The sequence below is a fragment of the Syngnathoides biaculeatus genome, chromosome 9 (genome assembly GCF_019802595.1).
Source record: "Syngnathoides biaculeatus isolate LvHL_M chromosome 9, ASM1980259v1, whole genome shotgun sequence".
Lineage (NCBI taxonomy): Eukaryota > Metazoa > Chordata > Actinopteri > Syngnathiformes > Syngnathidae > Syngnathoides > Syngnathoides biaculeatus.
Window position 1 is genome coordinate 27552046 of NC_084648.1, and position 23354 is coordinate 27575399.

Genomic DNA, 23354 nt, shown 5'->3' on the forward strand with positions numbered 1-23354 from the left:
GCTATAAGCTGTGAAGCACACACGCATCAGGTGCCTCATTTACTTCCACTAATTTACTGGAAATAGGTTGTGTCAGGGAACAGAAGGTTTGCTATGTTTGCTTTGTACATGTGTGGGTATATAATGACCGAGAACTATGTACTGATAGACTGAGCTTGGGTCAACATTCATGGAAAAAGAGCACTTGTGGGTTAAATGTTGTTTTTTTCTTTAAAAGTTTTTCTGAGGTTTCATTTGGTGTAATTACAGTGGGGGCCAAATACAATACTAACTTATAGACCCCCTGCAGCTGGTGTGGTGTAAATTTTCCTTTTTACAATAACATCTGTTTTGAATTCTTGGGTCACTGTGAACTACACAACTACACGTAAAAAAAAAAGTTATCATATTGCTCTTGCATAACAGACCTGAGTAGTCCACCGTGACTCAAGCCCACCACAAAGTCTCACCCACTCAAGCCCCCCATCATGCTTGCTGTGCAGCTGCAGTGTTTGAGTGTGTATGTGTGAACACCCATGGTCTGTGCTGGCCAAGGATTAGAGGGAGCTCAGGCTAACACAAACCTTTTTTACCCCCTGAACTACTTAACACAAATGGCCAAATTGGGGCAGATGGATCAGGTAAGAAACTGGCTCCAGTACTAGAAGAAATAAGGTAAATTATGTGTGTGTATGTGCGACTGAGGGAAATTCTTGTGCAAACTTCTAGAGAGTCATTTGAGAAGTTTCCAAGAGCCCATTGTTTTTGTTTATTTTTTTTTTATTGGCATGATGTTCTGTTTGTACTGCACTTATCAAGGAATTTATTCACCATGGTGTGCCGTGGCCCATGTGCAGATGTGCAGGGAGACGTGGGAAACAATTGCATGTTCGACTTGTCCTTCACAAAAAATCTTGCCCCCACCGACTCCCCTCAACTTCTACTTTCTGACACATTTTGATAGCTTCCATATGTCATAGTTGGACTGTGTCAGTTGGAAGTGATGTAATAACTTTGTACTGTTTGCGATGACCACTCCTGGCTGAAATGCGAGCGTCTGGGTATTGGTTCAAACATATAATTATTTGTCATACAAAACAGTGGTGACACACCTGGCTTAGGAAAAAGGTGGTAGGAAATTGTCTGTCTGACTTCTTGAAAACCACCGTAACCTTGAGCAATGAAACGAATCCCCAGCTGATCGCCAGCTACTCCTGTGTGATTCACACTCACCCCGACTCTTTCCTTATCATGTGTGTTGGGGTGAATGATATGATTTAGTGCATACATCCAGAAAGAAAATCAAGAAAGTAATGGAAATATCCACTCACTGGACAAATAAATGCTTGTTGTTGTTCAAGGGGTTTATGGATACTTTTGAAAGTACTACATTTGTACAAATGACACTTGATTTTGTAATCCAATTAGCCTTTTGGGTATGGGGTACGTTAACATAGATTGTATTGCAAAGGGAAGAAATGGAATCTGATCTCGCCTTATTTTCTCAAGAGAGTAGCATGTACAGTTCTCATGATACACATAAATGACACACACACACAAAGCTATTTGTCCAGAGTCATGACATACTGCATGTACACAACTTTACTTGAAAAATTAATAGCAAGCAATAGGGTTTTGTTTGAGGCAGTGTTGGGTCCCTGGGGGTTAATAGCCATCTTCGGAATGTCAATTTTGCTTTGGAGTTTTCCTTTCCTATCCTTTTCGAGCAAGATGGACCAGAATTACTTGGAGGATACGTCCTTAGAATTCTACAAATTGCTTACAAAAAGTGCCTTCATGTCACCTTTGGGTCACCTTTAGCATAGGTTACTAATGAGGAACCTTTAAGATCGGAAAGGAAGTTTACTCCCCATAATCCTTTAGTACAGCAGCAACATTTAAAGCAATAGACCGCCGATGAGATTTACAGACAACACGAAGATGCGTGAGTGTAACTTTAGAGATAAGATGGGTAATTAAGATGAAGATAATTAAATAAAATGTTTATCTTAATAAAATTCTACATAACAGTAAAATATGAACAAACATTAATCAAGAATACATTGCAAGTGTTAGGATGCTAGGATGAAGGGCAAAATTTATAAAACAGTGGTGAGGCCGGCCATGATGTACGGATTAGAGACGGTGGCACTGAAGAAACAACAGGAAGTAGAACTTGAGGTAGTAGAAATGAAGATGCTGAGGTTCTCGCTTGGAGTGAACTGGTTAGATAGGATTAGAAACGAGCTCATTAAAGGGACAGCTGAAGTTGGATGTTTTGGAGACAAGGTTAGAGAGAGCAGACTTCGATGGTTTGGACATGTTCGGAGGCGAGAGAGTGAGTATATTGGTAGAAGGGTGCTGAGGATGGAGCTGCCAGCCAAAAGAGCAAGAGGAAGACCAAAGAAAAGGTTGATGGATGTTGTGAGGGAGGACATGAGGACAGTGCTCGTTAAAGAAGAAGATGTATGAGATAGGCTTAGATGGAAAAAGATGACACGCTGTGGTGACCCCGAATGGGACAAGCCGAAAGGAAAAGAAGAAGTCATTGCTCGTGTTAGCAATGTGAACATAAAATGTGCCTGAGTAATTGCAAGACTAACATTATCCAAATCCGATCCATTATCCAAGGCGCCAATCCTCATGGGAGAGCTCGAGTCTAACCCAGTTAGCTTCAGCCAATAGGCAAACCACACCCTGAACTGGTTGCTAGCCAGTTGCAGGGCAGATATCAAGGCCATCACTGAGTGGGAATTGATCCCACGCTGCCTGCACCAGAGTCAGGTATGTGTACCACTATAGTGTCAGTGACTCCTACTAATGTCATATCAGCTGTAAACAAAATATCAACAGGTTTGTGATTAACACAGCCAAAATGGGTCTGCACTTCATCCTTGAACACCTTTACAGTGAGGGAACCTATGCAAGGACCCTATTCATGGAGTTCTGCTCAACACCATCATGTCAGAACTCTTCTCCTCCAAGCTTCTCCAGCTCACCATCTCCCCTGCTATCTGCCAGTTGATCTACAACTTCCTGATGGGCAGGACACAACTGGTGAAGCTGGGAAACACTACGTCATTCACATCCACCTTCAGCATCAGGACACCCCAAGGTTGTGTTCTCTCCCTGCTCCTCTTCTCTCTCTACACGAATGACTGCACCTCATAGCTTTCAAACTCCTAAAGTTTGCAGATGAGACCACAGTCATCGGGTTCACTAGAGACGGCGATGAGTCTATGCATTGCGAGGAAGTGGAGAGGCTGGAACTTTAGTATGGACAACCTGGAGCTGTACGCACTAAAGACTGCAGAGACAATTGTGGACCTCATCCTTCATCAAAGCTGCCCTTCACGCTCTACAACTGATCTGTGTCAACCAACGAGACCTTTAAATTCCTTGGAATTACATTGGAATTACAGTCTCACAGGACCCGAAGTGGGAGATCAACATCAACTACATCCTCAAAAACTCCCAGGACAGGATGTACTTCTTGGGGCTTATGAGGAAGCATGGCCTCCCATAAGCACGATTGAGACAGTTCTACACAGCAGTCATTGAATCAGAACTGTGCACCTATATCACAGTCTGGTTTGGAGTTGCCACAAAATAGGACAAACTCTGATTGCAACAGACAATGAAGACTGCTGAACTGATTTTCGGCACCACCCTTCCTACCGTTGAGGACTTGCACGCCACTTGAACTCGGATAAGAGCAAGCAGGATCCTCTCAGATCCTCCACATCCTGGCCACCAGCTCCTTCCATTGGGTAGACACTACCAATCAAGGCATATCAAGACTAGTAGACATTTCTTCCCTCTTGCAATTAAGCGATTAAATTCTTGAACAGCTACAACACCCTTCTGGGGCAATCAGTATTAATATTATATACAACAGACTATCACTCAACTCGTCACTTTTCCTCACACTCCTTAAATCTTAACACCCTTTCATTTTCGTATCCATCCATCCATTTTAACCCTTGACTGGTCACCATCCAATCGCAGGCATTTGAGTGCACCAATCTCTATATTTTTTTAATTAGTGTACAAGTATTTTACATGGGTAAAATCTGTGTATTATTTTAAAAGACAGCACATTTATTTTAGTAAGAGTGCTGGTAAATCTGCATGCTCGAGTCTATGTCAGCAATGTGTCCTTGACCTCATGATGTATTCCCACAACGGTTAAGGAAAGAAACATGCAAACTTGGATGAATTGGAGACTCTAAATTGATTGTGAGTGTGACTGTTGTCTGTCTCCATGTGCCCTGCAATTGGCTGGCAACCAGTTCAGGGTTCCTCAATGACAGCTGGGATTGGTCCCAGCACTCCCGCAATCCTCTTGAGGATGTCCTATATACATTCTCAAAACTAATCATTTTAGCAGTGTTTGAATGTTCTAAAGAACCTCAAATTTTCCACCTGATCAACAAAACAATGAATTTCCTTTTCTTTGGTTATCAACTCATTTTCTGATGTAACAGCAGCAAAATAAATATGTTTTTGTGAATAATGCTGCCTTGTTGGATGCTCTGCGTATTCATTAACCCGGCATTCTCATCGTAGATGATGAAAGATAAACATCAAGTATGGATTTTACATGTGATGAGGTGATTTCATCTTGCAGTGTGCTTATTTCATAATTCACGTTTTTATTGTTGGATGTTGATTTACAATATTTGTAAACTTTATGTTGCATGTTCTTAATATTTGTTTTATTGCTTTGTTTTTGGCTGTATTGCAGTTTTTTTAAATTTCACTGTTGACTTCCTTAATTGATTCTCTTACTACAAACTTACCCCATTTGCATAGCTCTGACCACATCCTACAAGGGTAGGAACAAACCAATGGCATGGAGAGCTGCATTAAATCAATCAAAAGGGGCAAAAGGGGGTAGGACAATAAATGATATCCAAGAGGATAAAGACACCCATGGATGGACAGACAAGAGGAACAAGGTACACACAGTTGTACCACAGAGGTCAAAGGTGCACGTGAAAGTAGAAAAGGGGGAAACTCATACTGCAAGCCACGTTTGGGTGAGACTTTTGACACTACAGGCACGAGACTACACGACATGACATAACCACAGCGGTAGAGTGGGGATGGGCCTCTGCCTTTAGTATGAGTACTTTCGTCCAAAAGCCAATAATGACACACTGAGCCGCCAACTGTGACATTCTTAACCCATGTATGTGCTTTGTACTGGTGATGCATATTTTTTTTTCGATGGGACTCATCTCCTCGTGGTCGTGAATGGGGGTGAAGGAACTCTGGCCCCAACGCGGCGAGGCTGGTCTCTGCTGGTGTGTGTAAGACAGCCACTAGGTTTCCACCCTTTGCCTCTCTTTAAAAACTTATTTTTTTAAACCCTTTGTGGTTTTAACTCTGTTTCTACCATTTTAGTACTTTTAGAGTAGAGTACTACAGACTTTGCTGCTGGTAGTGTGGGATTGAGTCCCATTCAGTGATTGTCTCAATATCTGTTCTGCGACTGCGACAACCTGATCAGGGTGTGGTCCACCTTTTGCCTGAAGTTAGCTGGGATAGGCTCCAGCGCTCCTGCGACCCTTGTGAGGATAACTGGCTTGGCAAATGGATGGAGTACTTTGAGACTGTTTTTGTCCAGCCACCTTTTGACGTGCATATTGTTCATTATTTTTAATGTTGGTTGTGCTGAAATAATTGCAGTAAACTATTTTCAAGCCTTGTGACCTTTCTTGGTCACCCAGTGTTAGTCTCTCACCCAACCAAAAATGAGAACCTTCACTTACAATAATTCCGTAGAGTTATATTTACTTAGATACTGTACATTCATATATTATTTTCATACCCTCCCCATGTGATATAGAGATGGTAACCATTCAAGTCCAAGCGAAAGCTAGTTTCATAAAACTTATTGACTATAAATGAAAATGTTAAATCGGACAAGAGAATGGAAATATCACAAATATGTCTTAAAAGTTACAAGTTAGCAATAACAAGTTTAAATTGTACAAAAAAACCCAGGAAGATTAATCAAATGTATCTAATTAAAGTAGGCAGAATCTCTTAGTCACATAATAGCATTCATATTTAGAAATCAAACACATCACCTTTTCCCACTCACCAGGTGGAATTTGTGTCTGAGTGACCCTGGGTTAATGGAGATAATCCTTATAATCCCAACTGCACTAACAATGCTAGATTGTTGATTATCCCCTGGCTTTATTGGGGGAAAACAGATGGTTGACAACACAGAGGGATTACATTTGCCTACTTGGGGAGACAACTATGGCACCAGTGCAGCTCACTGAGGAGGACTGAACATAGCTGCGTCCAGACTTCATTGCATTTAAATTGTTGTTGTAATTTAAGAATGAAGGCAATCCAATGACTCCAGCCATGGATTTAAACTATCTAGGACATCAGATCCTCTCTGCATAGCCTATGCTATCAACAAACTAATGTTCAAATTTTGCTGTATTTTCTAAAATCGTCTGTACCACACCCTGACAAAGAAGAGCCAAAAGTCACTTCTTCCAGTCTATTCAGATAAAGTTAATTCAACTAAATCAGGTTCAAGAGAAAATAGAAACAAGCAACAATTGGGAACCCAAATTCAATGCAATGTTATCAATGAATGCCTGCAGCAAATGTCTGAAAGAGTGTGGCCTCATTTGTACCTGATTTTTTTTCTGAATACACTCCCGAGTGCATTTTTCAGCAACCATGGTCTGTTTGGTAGGTTTGCGTGTTCGTCTTTCTTTTCATCCGTCTGCGTGCATGTTTGTATTGATCACATCCTGAGGACATACCAGAATATCTCTTGACACTAAACCTCATGGGGACCGCTTAGTCTGTGGACTGAAAATCAGGCCCCGTTTTGAAAAACAATTTTAAATTTATCTAGCAACTAGACAGGTCCCTAATTTGTTCTGTCACCACACTCATAACTCAAAACACTAATTTCTCAAATTATCTTTCATTGTTGAAATGCTCATCATCATCATCATCATCATCGTGATGTGTGCATGCACAACAGACACGTCACAAAGTTCCTGATGATGAGGTGAGAAAAGAACTTGCCCAGCAGGCACAAGACGTGGATTCAACGTTGAATTAACGTTGTTTTAGGTCGCAAAGTCGAACAACATAAATTCCACAGTTGAATGACAATATATTTTTTACGTTGTCAAAAAACGTTGTTTCAACGTTGATTCCTTGTGGATGTCGCAACTAACGTGATGTGTCAGTAACTGTCTGAAAATATGATGCACTGCACGTGATGCTGCCATTCCTAGTTTTCAAATCGTCGGTAATCGTTCATTGTGATTTACAATTTTTATCGTAATTAATCTGTCTATCACTCCGGCCGTACAGGCTGTGAGCTCCAACAGTGACCACTAGTTTCAGTTCATGTCAGCCGTACATTCTCCGCCCGAGCTGTAGTGGGAATTGCCACAGTGTTAGGAGGTAACACGGACGCCGGGTCGACGGATTAGGTTGACGTTCTCTGTGTGTGATAGGTTTGCATGTTTCGCCTGCCAGGAGGTGGGTTGTATGCTGATGTAGTTGGCTGAAGGGGAAGAAGAAGTCAGAGCCCACCGAAATACAGGCTGTCCGTGGCCTTGTAAGGACCAGCGAGCCGTTGCTTTTTTTTTCCGCAGAGTTCTCCTGCTGTGAAGGCAAAAATACGTTTCCCACACACCACCCAAGGCGTCTATTGTGAGTGGTGAAACATCTGCTGCAGGGATGGTACCTAGCTGCCATTCCACTCTCTCAATTGGGATTGAGCACCCGTGTGTCTTCCAGCATGGGGAATGCTGCCACCGCCAAGAAGGGGAACGAATTTGAGAGCGATGAGTCCGGCATCTTTTGGACCTTCGGGTGGCTTGCATAATTAGTTTCTTCATGAGGTTCACGAACCTTGAATGTGCAGCTAGGTACCAAACCTAGCCCGCAAGCTAGCGGCAAACCTAGCCCGCTAGCTAGCTAGCAAACCTATCCCGCTAGCTAGCTAGCTACCCACTGTAACTGCAAGATAGAGCCATCTGTCACCAGGTAACTAACACTTAACATTTTTAGAATACGTTATGACACAGCATTTGCTCGTGTCCGTTTTGTTCACGCAACCAAGCCAGGAGGAATGCTGATGTGACTGTTTCAGTGAGCAACATTTTGGCAACTTTTTTGAAAAGCCATGTGAATCAGAACTGATTAATATAATGTACTCGAGCAAAAAAATGCAGAATCGTGGGAATAGAATTTTGTTGATGAAACAAGATCTGAAAAGGAAAGTGGCATGTCCCCCCTGTCATTATGGATTAGTCTTCTCTTTTGTATGACATGGAAAGACTGTAAAATGAAAATGTGAGTTCAGTGATTGTTGCCGTGGCTTGTTTATAATTTTTCAACAATATATGACGAATTGTTTATCAGTCACTCACATTTGAAAAATGGACTGGACTAAACAAGTCGCTGGATACAAAACATCATCCATCTCATGTTCTGCAAGCACAAATGGCTTGAAAACATTAATGTGGCAGAGAGAGCCATCACCCTGATGCCACACGTACGAGATTATTGCGAGGCAGCAAGGAACGAAGAAGGTGACCTGCCCAACCAACAGCTCCTTCACTGTTGTTCAGAAAGCAGCACAGTACCCCATCTTTGTTGCAAAGCTTCACTTCTTTCTCATGTGCGCCAGGCTGGTGGAACCATTCCTGAAATTGTACCAGACTGACAAGCCTATGCTTCTCTTCATCGCAAACGACATGGGCACCCTCATCAAAACTCTGATAGAAAAGTTCATCAAGCCTGAAGTCCTTAAAGAAAAGGCAACCTCCCTCACTAGTCTTGTCAAGATTAATGTGGGTGACAAGTTATTAATATTATTAATTTATCGAATGCCTACATAGGCTTTGCTGCTGAGAGACTTCCTCTGAAATCTGGCATGGCAACTGACAGTGTAAAGCAGGAATTTAGAATGAGCTGCCAAACTTTCCTGGTAAACATGATAGAAAAGTTGATGGAGAAGGCCCCCATCATATACAGTTTAGTCTGCCTATTAAGATGGATGGACTCTTGGCAGATTGCCATGAAAGCTGAGAAGGAGAACAACAACAAAAAACTCCAAAAAAAACCTTAAACATCATGGTGGATCACAGAAGGGTGGATGAAAGCAATTGCGACAAGATTCTGTTCCAGTATTCCAGACTGGGTGAAAAGATCCAAGAAGATGAAAAGATTAGGGTCGCTTTCTCTGACTTCAATATCTCTAAGGACAGGCTGGACACGCTCTTCCACTCCACTCTGCATCAGCAGGAAAGCCAGCAGTTCCAGGAGCTATGGGGCGTCATAAAGCAGCTGCTGCTCCTGTCCCATGGATAGGCATCCGTGGAAAGAGGCTTCTCCACAAACAAGGAGGTCACAGAGGACAACCTGAGCAAGGAGTCACTGATTGCTCGGAGGCAAATAGTGGAGGTGGTCCAGCAATATGGATGGCCTGACATGGTGCCTATCACAAAGGAGCTGTTGGTCGCTGCGCCTTCTGCCAGAAGTATTTACGTCCAGCATCTAGAGGAGGAAAAGAAGAAGAAGGATGCATCAAAACAGGCAGAGAAGAGGAAGGCAGCTAAGGCAGAGATAGACAGCCCCAAAGCCAAAAAAGGCAGAATAGATACTGACATATCTACGCTTATTGAGAAGGCTGACAGGCTGTGTGAGGAGGCGGAAGAAAAGAGGAATCTGAGGTTTATCACAGAGGCCAATGCATTTAGAGGCAGAGCAAAGGACAAGAAAACCACTTTGGCACCTCTGCAGCAACAAATAGAGGAGGCATGGGTAGGCTCAATGAGCTAGGTGTGCTGAGACAGACATCAGTAGAAGACATTTGTAAATATGTGTATATAGTTGCAATTGTAGGTAGGATCTGTTTTTCAATAGACTGTTATGTGAAGTAATTATGTGAAGACATTGACAATGGTCATATCAATGAGAAATACCACAAGGGGCGACAGGTGATCACTTTCACAGGTACTGATGAACTGGAACCTTTGATGAACCAAGAACGGTTGATCGCACCATTGGCTGAGTCTTTTTTCCTTACTCTTGATTTCCCACGATGGCCCTAAATTTTTCGTTTCGGACCCTAAGAATGCCCCTAAAAAGCCCTTAAATTTTTTTGGTCAGACTGAGTATGAACCCTGAAACTAATTCTGAATTTTGCCATCCTCTTTCATTTGCAGAAATCCCAAATGTTGAAAGTTGGAGGGGTAACCGTCAAAGAAAATATCAAATGGATCCTGAAGAGGTAATATATTATATGTTATATATTTTGTACAGAACGCATTTTTTTATAGTTGAAAGTAATTTGTGTGCTATTTTCCTGACAGATGCAGTGGCAGGAAACAGGACGGGAGAAACCCAGATGGACAGTAAATATGAGACACATAGTCAAAGTTCACATAGTGGAATATTACACTGTATTTTATTTTGTTTGTAACATTAAAAAAAAGTTATTTCTTCTAAATGATGGAAAAAAATATTTGTTCTAAATGTTAAACAGATGTTTTACTGTGGGCTGTATAACCTAACTGTTTGTGATTGTTTGTAGTTTGATTGAAAAACAGTGGTTTCACACTGCATAATAAAGATTTCAATTTATGTTTTAATGGCTCAATTTCCATGTAGCTTGTCAACATTGATTGTATGTTGGATTGTCACGTTGATGCAATTTACGAATCCAATGTAAAAGCAATGTATATTCAACATTAGACTTGGACATTGCTTCACCGTTGACTGCCAACGTTGTTTCCACGTTGTAAGGCAACGTGGATTCTACGTTGGTTTGTGATGTCGTCTCAATTTACAAATACAATGTAAAAACAACGTATTTTAGACGTTGGACCTGGACATTGTTTCAAGGTTAAATCAACGTCTTGTGCCCGCTTGTTGCATGTCAGTCTACTCGTCACAATCATACTTTGAATAGTACTTGCAAAATATTCACAAAATACAAAAGAAAAATATTTTTCCTTCAACTCAGGATGGCACAGAGGCAAAGAAAAAAAAGGATTATGTGTGGGGAAACTGAAAGAATGTCAATCGTTTTGCTCAATGCTAGTTAAGTAAGTGACACTTTTATTTTAGTGGATGCGTGCAATGTGCCTTGGAAAAAAAATACTTGTGGGCGAGCTTCCAATCATACCCAAGACAGTGGGCAAAGTGTGCTGGAAAAACAAACTGGGGCTTCATGATGATCAGAGTCAACTGAAATCTACCCCAAGGTTCCCAAAACAGTGTTGATCATGATACCCAATGTAATGCAAAAAAAAAAAAAAATGTAATGGCACCACCCACAAGAGCTTGCTAGAGGACCCCAAAGGTCCCCCTGACACACTGAAGCTGAATGTATGTGTTTGTGTGTGTGTGTTTAAGTGTACATTCAAGTGCATTCTGTTTATTAGTCACCTTTGGGATTTATTGCACTTTATCTGTAGGCTGCAGCGTGTGTTCCAGATGCCTGCCTTTTTAACATATGGTATATAATATTTATTTTCAACATGTACATTATCCTACAACTATTCCATTTACTTTTTATGATCTCTGTTGAAAAAATACAAACCTGGGCTTCATATCACTGACTCACTGCATGCCAACACTATCAGTTTGTGGTTGTTAGTAACAACGTAGAAGAGTGATTTACACTAACCCTGGCGCATGATTTCTTGTAAAAACGCTCAGACAATATAACATACCCGGGATGTGATTTCAGCACCGTTCTATAAAACACAGAGTGATAGTAGATATTTGGCCTCCTAAAATATGCTGAAAGAAGAAGCTCACATGGAACATTATTTTTCTTGGAAAAAATGGCCACTGCCCTCTTAGAACTTAGAACTTACGTGCACAACTTCCAATGAGAACCAACACAGGATCTGTATCCAAAATTCTGCCTTTAAAGACGATAACACCACTCATTTTGATGGATGCTTTTGGGGAGGTAATCATTTTCTATATGTTTATTATTGTTGCTGTATTATCACAACTGACAACTGACGCGTTATCTTTGTAAAAGCATAATCTTCTTTGATTTTACCTGATAAAGAAGCCAGTGTGTTTTAATCAGCTATGAATATGCATTGTGTCTCTTTCCTGTTCCTGAAATGCAGTGCATGTTTTCCTTTTGTGAGTTGAGAAGTTCAATTTCCATATCCTGTATCACATGCTACCCTTTGTTTTTTTTCTTTTTCTTGTCTTCTGCCTTTCTGTCTTATTATAGCTCTGCTGAGCTGAGTTAGGAGCAACCTTGAGCACAATGACACCAAACAACGTGGCTGCCGTGGCCAGAGTAACCACTGGAATTCCATTCCATACTAAGTGGTTGGATTCATACCGCCTTAAAGCAAAGTAAATGCTAACATTACCATCTCACAGCTTTGAATAAGTTGTTATCTGACAACAGGCATGACGAATAGTGCGTGCGCATGTACTGTAGAGATAAAGGAAAGGCAGCAAACTGAAGTATTTCACAGGACCTTGAGAAGGTGTGGTTAGGACAGAGGATGTTTGGGAACTCAGAGGTAACCAAACCGGAACACAGAGGAAGGACAGAGCAGAGATCTGCTTGCGACCTTAGCACGCAAACCACAGCTCTTCTATTGTCCACTAACTACAGACGGCGAAAGAGCCATGCACATACATAACCTCCTGACAAAAAGGAAAGTACTCATCAGACTAAAATAAAAATATCTCCAGCAAATCCTCCTGCCAGAATTAAGTTTCCAGAACAGAAAGATGCTGATTTCACTGTGAAATTCTGACAACCCCACCAACAAAGAAGTCATATTTGGAGCAGCATTGTTTTATGCCACACACGGTGCAACTTGGCCAAATTTGGCATTTAGTGATTCTTCAACCCAGACCGAGCAAATGAGCACCACACATTTATCATTGTGCTGCAACCAAAAAATAGTGACCCTGCATTGGGTTTTTAGGCTACACAACCATAATGCTGTACTGTCTTATTTTTAATTGAACCACAAAAACGTACAGCACAGTATAAGGTACAGTAATTTTTTTTTTTGGGAGAGGCTAAAGAAAAACTGGGAGTAGCAATACTCTGGCGCCTGTTGTGAAGTGAGTTGAGTTCACTGATGCTATTTGTCGCTTATCAGATTTTTTTCTTGTTAAAGCAAAAAATTGTCCAAATGATCTCTTGAATCGGCGGCACAGTGCAGCAGCTGGAAAGCGTTGGCCTCACAGTTTTAGGGTCCCGGGTTCAATCCCGGATCCGCCTGTGTGGAGCTTGCATGTTCCCCCCATACCTGCCTGGGTTTCTCCGGGCACTCCGGTTTCTTCCCATATCCAAAAAACATGCAATATTAATTGGGCAATCTAAATTGCCCCAAGTGTAATTGTCTCAATGTGCCCTGCGATTGGCTGGCAACCAGTTCAGGGTGTACCCTGCCTGTTGGAATAGGCTCAAGCACCCCATCCCCCGCGACCCTTGTGAGGATAAGCGGAAAAGAAAATGGTTGGATGGATCTCTTGTATCTCGAAAAACACATGTCTCAGCGAATCATTCAACTCAGCTGTGCAACGATAAAAGGAAGCTTTAACCATTAGCAGGACGACCTTGGCACAGAGAAGACGTCTACCCTGCATCTCCCAACCACAGTTATGTGACTGTAGCGGGAAATGTTAGCACGGTATTTTCACAAAACTGGCTTTCGCATTGAATGAAAATAGCTCAAAGTTTCCAAGTCAGCTGGTGATCTTTGGAGAAAACAATTTGTCAATTTTCCTCTTTGAAATTTCTAAAAGGGACTAAACTTCGTCGTCACAAGTTAGTCACTTTGAAATATCACATAGAAAAGTAGATGCAGTTTATAAAAAAAAAAAACTGAAGATCCAGAGATGAATGAGAAGAATCATATCAAGTGGCTTAGAACATTGCAAGGGCCAAAAAGCCATCAATCCATCCATCTATCCATCCATCCATTTTCTTAGCCACTTATCCTCACCAGTGTTGCGGGAGTGCTGGAGCCTATCCCAGCTGTCATCTAGCAGGAAGCAGGGTACACCCTGAACTGGTTGCCAGCCATCCGCAGGGCACATCGAGACAGACAGCAGTCACACTCACAATCACACCTAGGGGAAATTTAGAGTGTCCAATTAATGTTGCATGTTTTTGGGATGTGGACGGAAACCGGTGTGCCCATGCAGGCATGGGGAGAACATGCAAAATCCACACAGGCGGGGCCGGGATCGAACCCTGGACCTCAGAACTGTGAGGCCAACTTTTTACAGCTGAACCACTGTGAAAAGCTATACAACAAAGGGTAATTTATTTAAAAATGCCTTGGTGATGTCATTGAAATCTTCTGTCCTGAAAACAAGTCTTAAACAATTGGTATTGGACCTTCAACTGTCTTGCCACACTGTTGAACAGACAATATCGGATATTAGCATGGCTACTGATACACAGTTGCACTCATGGGAATATTTCAGTGTTGCATTAGATGAGAAATGTGACATACAAGACAAGACTTGGTTGAATTGACTGAGAGAGCACACCGATTTTTTTTTTAATTCCTGCCCTGTGGTCTTAGTACTCTGTAGGCGTTATTTTTTTCTCGTCATGTTGGTGTGTGACATTTGCAATAAATTTGACTGAGCAAAGGTTTGTGGGTGAGGAGGGAAGGATATGATGTGGCTCTTTGGCCACCCTTGCTCTAGAGCATGATTTGACAGACAGAACCCCGACATGTTTGCAGACAAATGATAATGCTACCACTATCTTTCTAGGCTACGTTTTCTTACCTACTTGCGAGTCGTAAAAGTATGCAAACACATATTACAAGTTTCTTTAATTGGACAGCCACAGATGTCCTCTCCCAAGCACAAATGATGACACCACGTTTTTCCCTTTTGTTATTTTTTTTTCCAAACACAATACATTTGCGTGATCCATTGTTTTTATCCCAATGGTAACTGGTGTAACCAGTTGCAATGACCACGTTTTCTGGTCCCGCCTACCCAATAGTGTTTGATCTAATAAGGCCCAATGATCGTAAAAGATGGGAGACAATGGGAGATACCGGTGGTATCGTTATAAATGTTGTGCAGTGTTGCCAGTGGGTGGCCAGGATACGGCAAGATTTTATGGCAGTAGTCTGACAGTGCCATCATGAGAGACCAAATTTATCATGTAGTCTGATCTAGGTATTACATTTAAGCCTTTTAGCACCTTTTAGCCAGGAGTCATGATTTGAATTTGAAATACACATGCAAAGAGGTGTCACCGGTTATCACTGTGGTTTTTAAAGGGTTTAAACGTTTTTTGATAAGAACTCATGTGTATTTTTATTGGTTATTACATCTGTATCGTTTCAAACAGGAAGAAAAGCACTATCACCCCAGTGGCTGATGGTCAGGCATTCATTGAAAGTAGTTAACAAATGTCGTGGGCTGTACAACAGTTCAACTGGTTTTAGTTTCAGTTGTTCAGTTGTATGACGCTCGGTATGTGGCGGGCAAGATCCATGCGAGGGGTCAAAGGTTTTCCCATTATAGAACATTTAATGGGACCTGGTATAGGATAGTACTGTCCCCAAATTAAAAAACTTTTTTTTTTTAAATATGGCTTTGCTGAATGTGACAACTAGTCTGTGTTTTGTATAGTGGCACAAATCTTTGAGAGATGCCGCGTATGTCTTTCTGGTGAGAAAGCTCAGCACTCAAGGTGACTGATATGTTGTTTCCGAATGAAACATTCAGAGGAAGGTAGTCAGGGGTCAGGAGCCTCCACCCGCCTGTGTGGCTTGGCATATCCTTTCCAGCCACTGACCTCTAAGAATAGAGACAGAACAAATGGCTCTTACACAGCACACAACTTGAATTTGTCAATCCTGATTACACGACTCTGATGAAATGAAAAAAAAAGAGTGACGAATATTGACAAAATCATTCATCTTTCGATGTAGTATGCTCTGTATTGGTGATCAGGTGCAAGTTTTCATGGTTGGCTGTTGTAATTGGGACAGCTTTAGCTGCGTGACGTTATAGTAGTGAGACAGTGTGGCAAAGCTGTGGGCAGCATGGTGGGATGTGGTTAGCATATCTGCCTTACAGTCAAAGGTTTTGGGTTGGAATCTCAGCTAGCATCTTGTGTGTTTTTTCCTTTGTTTTGTATGCAGTTTCTCTTGGTATAATTTACTTTCCTCCCACATTCTAAAAACATGAATGTTTGACTGAGACTCTAAATTGTCTCTAGCTGGTAATGGTTGTCTGTGTATAAATGCCCTGTGATTCAGTGGTGCCCAGTGAAGGATAGATTTAGCATAAAAATAATTGGGATAGGCTCCAGCTCAGCTGTCACCCTAACCAGCTCAGCGCAAGAATTACTGTACATGAAAATTCTATTGTTGTGTTCTGGCATTATCCAAAAACAAGAACACAAATGGCATAAATATCTCTCTCAATGTCAGAGTCTGGTATTTGTATTTTTTTTTAAATTGAGAACTAACACATAAAAGTGACTTTTGAATAACTTTATAATAAATAAATTAAATAATAATAATTAATTTAAATAACTATACGACCAGCTCCCCAATGAATGGGTGCTGAATGTGCGAATTATTTTGAAATTTTAACCATTATAATATAATATATATAATAATATAATAATTTGAACTAAGATCATTAGTTTAAGAAAAATATATTAAACACCTGTTGCAACACAATAATGTGAGCCAAACAACATTATGAAACATCTGGTCAAAGAAGAGCAGACAGAATAAAACACCATCTGTGACAATATCCGTTCAACAAATTTGATCAAAGAATAATAGCCACCTGCTTCAGGCTAAATATGCACATCGGTCAAATGGCATTCTGATTCTGTTATATTGGCAAGTAGCTGATATTCTCTTCTTCCCTTCGGCCCACAACAGCAACTAAGTGATGTTGAGCTTGCTGGGTGATCATTCACTAATAAAAAACAACCATGGCCACTTACCATCAATTCCACATTTATCATGGCTACATAAAAGACAGAACGGTGTTAGGTGCAATCACTCTTGAATGTTACAACTGTGTCATGGTGTGTGTGTGTGTGTGTCTGTGTGCGTGTGTGCGGGGGGGCAGTAATAGCCCAAACACAGCTACCCCTGCACGGGATGGAAGGAATGCTAACACAAATTCACCCAGGCTCCAAGGACCAAACCATAAATCATCACACACATAGCCTACATATTTTTCCCCAGTACATACTGAAAATCTAGCATAAGGTTTTGGAAAAAATGGCTCAGGTAACAACATGAATTGAGGCTGTAGTCCTGTCTCAATACTGTTCCCAAAATAAAGGTTTTTTTTGTAAAGGATTGCATCAGCCTGAAGCTTTTCCTATAGAGTAGCCACCTGGTGTACTACTCAAGTGCTTTCTCAATTTTAGCTGCCTTTAAAAAATACATGGATGTGTATATGTGGATTTCACTTGGAAAATTATGAATACAGTATATTCTTGCATGTCCTCCTTTTGGAGAAATAATTTTGAAATGGCATAATGACTGTGAAGAACAAAACATTTCTTTCTTGGTTATTATTTTTTAATTGTAGAGATGCATTTTCATTTTGTGTTTAAAGTTTTTAGTTTGTGCTTATATTACTTTGATCTTTTCATTCATTCATTTTTCATATCCTCAAGAGCGTGCTGGTGACTAACTTCAGGTGAGAGGCGGGGTACACCCTTCACTCCTCATCAGCCAACCGCTGGTCACATATAAACAAAGAACCATTTGCATTCATATTCACTCCTATGGGCAATTTAGAGTCTTCGGTCAACCTACCATCCATGTTTTTGGGATGTGGGAGAAAATTCGAGTAACCTGGAGAAAACCTATGCAGGCACAGGGAGAACATGCAAACTCCATACAGGCGAGAGTGGGTTTGAACCCTTGTCCTCAGAGCTCTGAGGCAGAAGTGTTCACCCCTCATATACGTAGGCACCTGGATGCACCCAGTCACTTCATTAATTGGTCAAATGGGAACAAGAACAACATGCATAGGAATAAAAACTCGTTAACCAGTTACACATTCAGAAAATAAAAACAACAAAAATCTCTTGTGTATGTTACTTCATTTCATCAACTACTCATACTGATCATGGGGCTGATGGGTCAATCCATTCCACCAGTTGTGACAATAAATAGTTTTTTTTGACAAGATCCTTGACAGTCCCCAAATCTTGGTATTATAACTTTACTGAAAATGTAGGACTTTTTTTAAATCTTAAAATTGTGGTTGGGTTGTTAGTTGTTATAATTTCTAGGTGCAGCTGAGGCATAGAGGGGGTCGGGTTTGGTGGCCTCAGCAGTACATCTCTGCTTTTTGCATCTCCAACTCTCACTGGAGCGATTTGCAGTTGAGTGTGATGCAGCTGGGATGATAATCAGCACCTCTAAATCTCAATCGGAAAGGGTGAGATGCCATCTCTGGGTTGGGGGTGGAAAAATGCAACGGGTGATCAACAGACATAGGTGTACCGTCTGCGGTGACCTGGATTCTGTCGTGGTGAAGAGAGAGCTGAGCCCCAGAAAGCAAAGTCCTCGATTTACCAGTCAATCCACGTTGTCACTCTCACCTATGATCATGAGCTGTAGGTCGTGACCAAAGAAAAAAAATATGGATACAAAGTGCTGAAATGAGTTTCCTCCGCATGTTGTCTTGTCTCTCTCTTTGCGACAGGATGAGAAGCTTGGCCATCAATGAAGGCCTCAAAGCAGAGCTGTTGCGCCTCAGTATTGAGAGGAACCATATGAGATGGTCTGGGCATCTGGATACATAATTTTAAGGATATGCATCGTTTGTCTACAGGAGTGAAAGGATTAAACTGCCCACTGCAACCAATAAACAAGTAAAAATCCTCTTTTGTCATTTCTTTGGCCTCTATCGTCACTCTGTTGGGCGTCCATTGCAAAGAAAAAAAAGCCTCCTTTTAACAGCAGTGAAAGTGATGACCACATACATAACCATAACCGATCATTGCTTATGTTGCATTGCATGGCTTATCTAGAATGAGCTTATGCCTTTTGAAAACACGTGACGTGCTATTTGAACATGGAATCACAACAGGTAATGCTGGAATTTGTTCAAGGAATTGTTTTGTTTTTGTTCACGGCACATTCTATTTTGGAGCACACAAGAAGAGCTACAGACAAAATGTATTTTAATTTCAAACCCTTTCTAAATTATTTCACTTTGTGTTCACTTTGCTCAGCATACAAAGCAGAACTGACAAAGCAAATAGGCAAAAGGGTTTGCGGAGGTCCGTCTCACATGAAGCGCATCCCTGTAACTCACTTTTCCTGGGTTTTTCAAATCTCAGACACCTCGTAACCCCTTTTGTTGAGGCAAGGAGATCTCAATACCGACAAACCACTAATTGCAGAGTTTAACATCTGCTTGGTGAATATTTGAAGCGCTGGTACATTCCTACAATTGGAAGATTCACTCCATGTATGAGTATGAACACATGCTGTTGTCAGTTTTTTTTTTCCAAGTTAAAAACATTACACAAAGAATCTGTTTCTGCTTTGCATCTCAATACATAAAATGATAAAAACATCCTGCAATGTGAAAGAATGTCTTTCAAACTTTCAATTACATTATGCATAGATTTCTGTCAGAACAATAGTCAAAATATTTATCTCAGCTGGGTTTGTATTTAATTTTGAACAAGCCATTTTCAGACGATTCAAAAGAAGTGACTTACCCCACTCTTTGGTTTTGCTCCAAAGGCTATTGGGATTGAAGCTGGGGTGCCAGGGCCATGCAAATGCTGCATGTATGATGCTATGGGTACTGATCCCAAATCAAAGTCCTGCATTGATAAAATGGAAAAATGTCAGTGCTTCCCCAAACATTGATTATGATATTGATCACTTATTATAGTCATTAGCAAATTATTAACATAGGTATGAGCCGTACTGGCTATCCCTCATATTAACCATTATGGCAGTGGTTTTTAAACTGTTTAGACTAAGTACTATCTTGAAAAACTAACTAGCTCTGCAAGTACCATTATAATGATAACATTAAAATACAGAAGGGTAGTATCCTCGAAAGAACCCCGAGACAGAGATTTTATTCCTATTCCTAAAAAGTACATTTCATATTGTTCCAATACATTGTTCACACATTGTAAAAATATTGTAAAATGTTAATAGCTTCAAGAATAACACCGAATTGAGTTATTTGAATATAAAATTATGTACTTAATATTTATTTAAAATACATTGTACCTAAATACATGGCAAATGGTTCTTGAAAGTTGAAATGCAAATGCATTACACCTAAAAGTTAAATACAGTGTAACTGAAGTCTACATAACATATCTACTATGCTAAATTGAATTAAAAAAAAAAGTTCAAGCCAATGTAACATTACACCAACACTTTATTCTGTGAGTGGTACAAGGACCACATGTTTGGACTACATTATGGGAAAGATGAGAAAATTGTGTGGGAACTATTTATGGAACAGTTGTTTACACAAGATATTTAAGCCTGAAGCTGCAACTGAAACACATGACAGTCAAGTCAAGCAAGATCATAGGCGGCTTTGTACTGGTAGTCGTCGCTGAGGGAGGGTGGGGGTGCTTCCGATGGAAGAGTTGGCACTCAGGGTATTTTCAATTTCTTGGTCCAACTGGTCCAGCTTCATCATTAGTAGAACCATCGAATCCAGACGGACATGGTCTCTCTGAAACAACATAATTTCAAAGAGCAATGAGTAACATATGAAGAAATGCATCGATGAAGGAAAGCACAATGTCATCTTATGCCATCTTAAAGCTCTACCGACACGTATGGCATGATTTTTAGTATTTTTTAGTTAAAAAAAAGGCAGCTTGAATGGACCCATTTGTTTTTCTACCACGTTGTTGTATATGGATTTTTGTATCTCGCGCCATGAAAATCCTCTCGAAGCATTCGTTTTGGAGAAGGAGCAGGAAGTGACTATTTTTCCAGAAGCCCACATTGGCAGGTTTGTGTATACCAGTTTTACCAACACAAAAGTAGCTGTTTTTGCTGTGTGTTAGCAAAAATGCCATCTTGTTGTATTGCTGGATATTGCTTGAACACTCGGTAAGATGGATTTACTCTTCACAAGTTTCCAAAACACCCGGTTTGTTGTGAAAAATGGATTGCACAGGTGCAAAGGACGAGAGCTTCGTGTGTTCCAAATGACAGGTAGGCGTGTATAGAGCTATTAGAAAAATTAATAGTTGGGGGGGATGATGTAATCTTCTCAGAAGTAACAAAAGATCCTCATCATAATAACTTAATAAAGTACGTGAATCAGGGATGCTAAATTCATCACCGCCGCGGAGGTGGATCGAGCAGGGAAGTGGTTTGGCCGCGTACGGGAGGAGAAAGGAGCTCACCCCCCCCCCCCCAATTACTTCGCCGGCATGGGTCCTCCTGATTACACTACATACAGTCATAATATTGCCCCGCTCACTTCACTCGATTGTGAGATGTTCTCTTCTTCGAAAAAAGCTTCCGTCTCAGAAGGGGCGTCGTAAAAATCTGAAAATCTCTGTTGTTCGCCATAGCAGGTGGCATAGCGTCTTCTCAATGGCGACTGTCCCAGTGTGACAGTTGTAAATGACGTAGCTGTCATAATACTGGATCCGAGCCAGGGCTGGGCGTGGCCGTCTAATCGGAAGGGTCACACCTGCGCCTCATGACCTCCGATGAGACCCAGTACATATAGGACCCGGGGGACGACAGAGACTCTGCTAGATCGTTGCCTCTCATGCCTCGTTCCCGCACTACCGTACTCCTGACGTCTACCTCCCGTGTACCGACCAACGCCTGTCTCCCGACCTACCCCGTAAGCCTGCCGTTACTGATCTTGCTGCTTGTTTGGACTGACTCCCTGGTAACCGACTTTGGAACGAATAAAGGCTTATTCCGCACTGCTTACCTCTCACCTGAGTCGTGCATTTGGGTCCACCCCCGAGTCTCGTCCGTGACAGAACGATCTAGCCAAGAACATGGACCCAGCCGACTCTGAAGCCATTCGCCGTGCGCTGCAAGTGCAGGGCAAACGCCTGGGTGAGCAAGAGGCTGCTCTCCAGGGTATGACTCACCAGATCCAGGAGCTCTGCACCCAGCTGCAACCGTGGCTAGCCTCCCAAGCTAGCGCGGCCGCTCCTGTGCCTCCCCGTGCCACCGTCACTCCGCTCTCTCGACCAGAGCGGTTCTCAGGCGACTCCGGTAACGTCAAGCCCTTCCTGGCGCAGTGCGATCTCCACTTTGAGCTGCAAGCTTCCGCTTTTCCCACGGATCGCTCCCGGATCGCCTTCGTCATTTCCCACATGACAGGGAGGGCGGAGGCATGGGCCACCGCCGAGTGGAGCCGTAACTCGGAGACCTGCCGCTCATGGGCGAGCTTCGTCTGCGCGCTCACCCAGGTGTTCCAGTATGCGGCTCCGGAACGCCAGGCGGCGTCGTCACTCATGACAATTCGCCAGGGGCGTCGCCGCGTGTCCGACTACGCCATCGAGTTCCGGATTCGGGCTCCCGAGAGCCGCTGGAATGAGGAAGCCCTCCATGACGCGTTTTACGAGGGACTGTCCCCACAGATCCGTGGTCACCTAGTGGCCATGGATCTTCCGCCTTCGCTTAACTCCCTCATCGCATTGGCCCTCAAGGTGGACCAGCGCCTCACCGTGCAGAGACAGAACGAACTGGCCATCACAGGACCCAGCAGGAAAGACCCGGCGTCGCCGGGACCGACGCAAGGTAGACCGTCTGCCGGAGGACCAAGCCTGCCCAATCCGGGTAGGGTCCCTGACGTCCTCCACTTCCGTGTCTTACTCTCCGCCAGCGAGGTATGAATACGTCCCGAACACGACCCGTCCGGCTCCTCATATTCTTCTGGACTCTGACTTTTCGGAATATGAGGAGGACCGTGATTTGTATGACCGGCTGCCTGAGTACGACTCCGATGACTTGGATTTTGAATCTCTTTGCCCGGCTTTGCATCCCAGTCAGTTTGTTTCACCTCCCCGCGTTTCCAGCACCCGAACGTCTTCACCCGGTAGATCAAAGTACACCAATCGGTACGAGGGAACCCGATTGGCCATCTACCCGGGACCTCCGCGGGGCGGCCAGAGGAGACGCCCCGGCCGGGCGCTTCCTGGTGTCTCTCGCTGCGCGGCCACGAAGACACAGTCCTCCCACTCCTCGCCGGTAACGGTGAGACCGGCAGAACCCGCAGCTGGTGGCGAGGCTCCAGCCCAGAGGGAGGATGTGCCGCCAAATCACGAGGCGTTCCGCCGCGAACTGCGGGCGGAGAGATTGAGCGGCAGAGCG

At 42.4% G+C, this 23354-nt stretch overlaps 1 protein-coding gene and 1 long non-coding RNA gene across 2 annotated transcripts in view; one reads left to right on the plus strand and one right to left on the minus strand.

Moving 5' to 3' along the window:
* The window catches only part of dlc1 (DLC1 Rho GTPase activating protein), a 125085-nt gene that overhangs the window by 85012 nt on the left and 16719 nt on the right, over positions 1-23354 (minus strand). The window contains exons 3-4 of the mRNA XM_061829165.1: positions 20596-20730; positions 19742-19849 (exon numbers count right to left, since the gene is read on the minus strand). Coding sequence (XP_061685149.1) covers positions 19742-19849; positions 20596-20730 — 243 coding nt within the window. The remainder of the gene's footprint in view (positions 1-19741; positions 19850-20595; positions 20731-23354) is intronic.
* Positions 99-10541, plus strand: LOC133505742 (uncharacterized). The gene is made up of 3 exons (XR_009796325.1): positions 99-620; positions 10212-10276; positions 10359-10541. It is a non-coding gene; the product is annotated as an uncharacterized LOC133505742 (long non-coding RNA).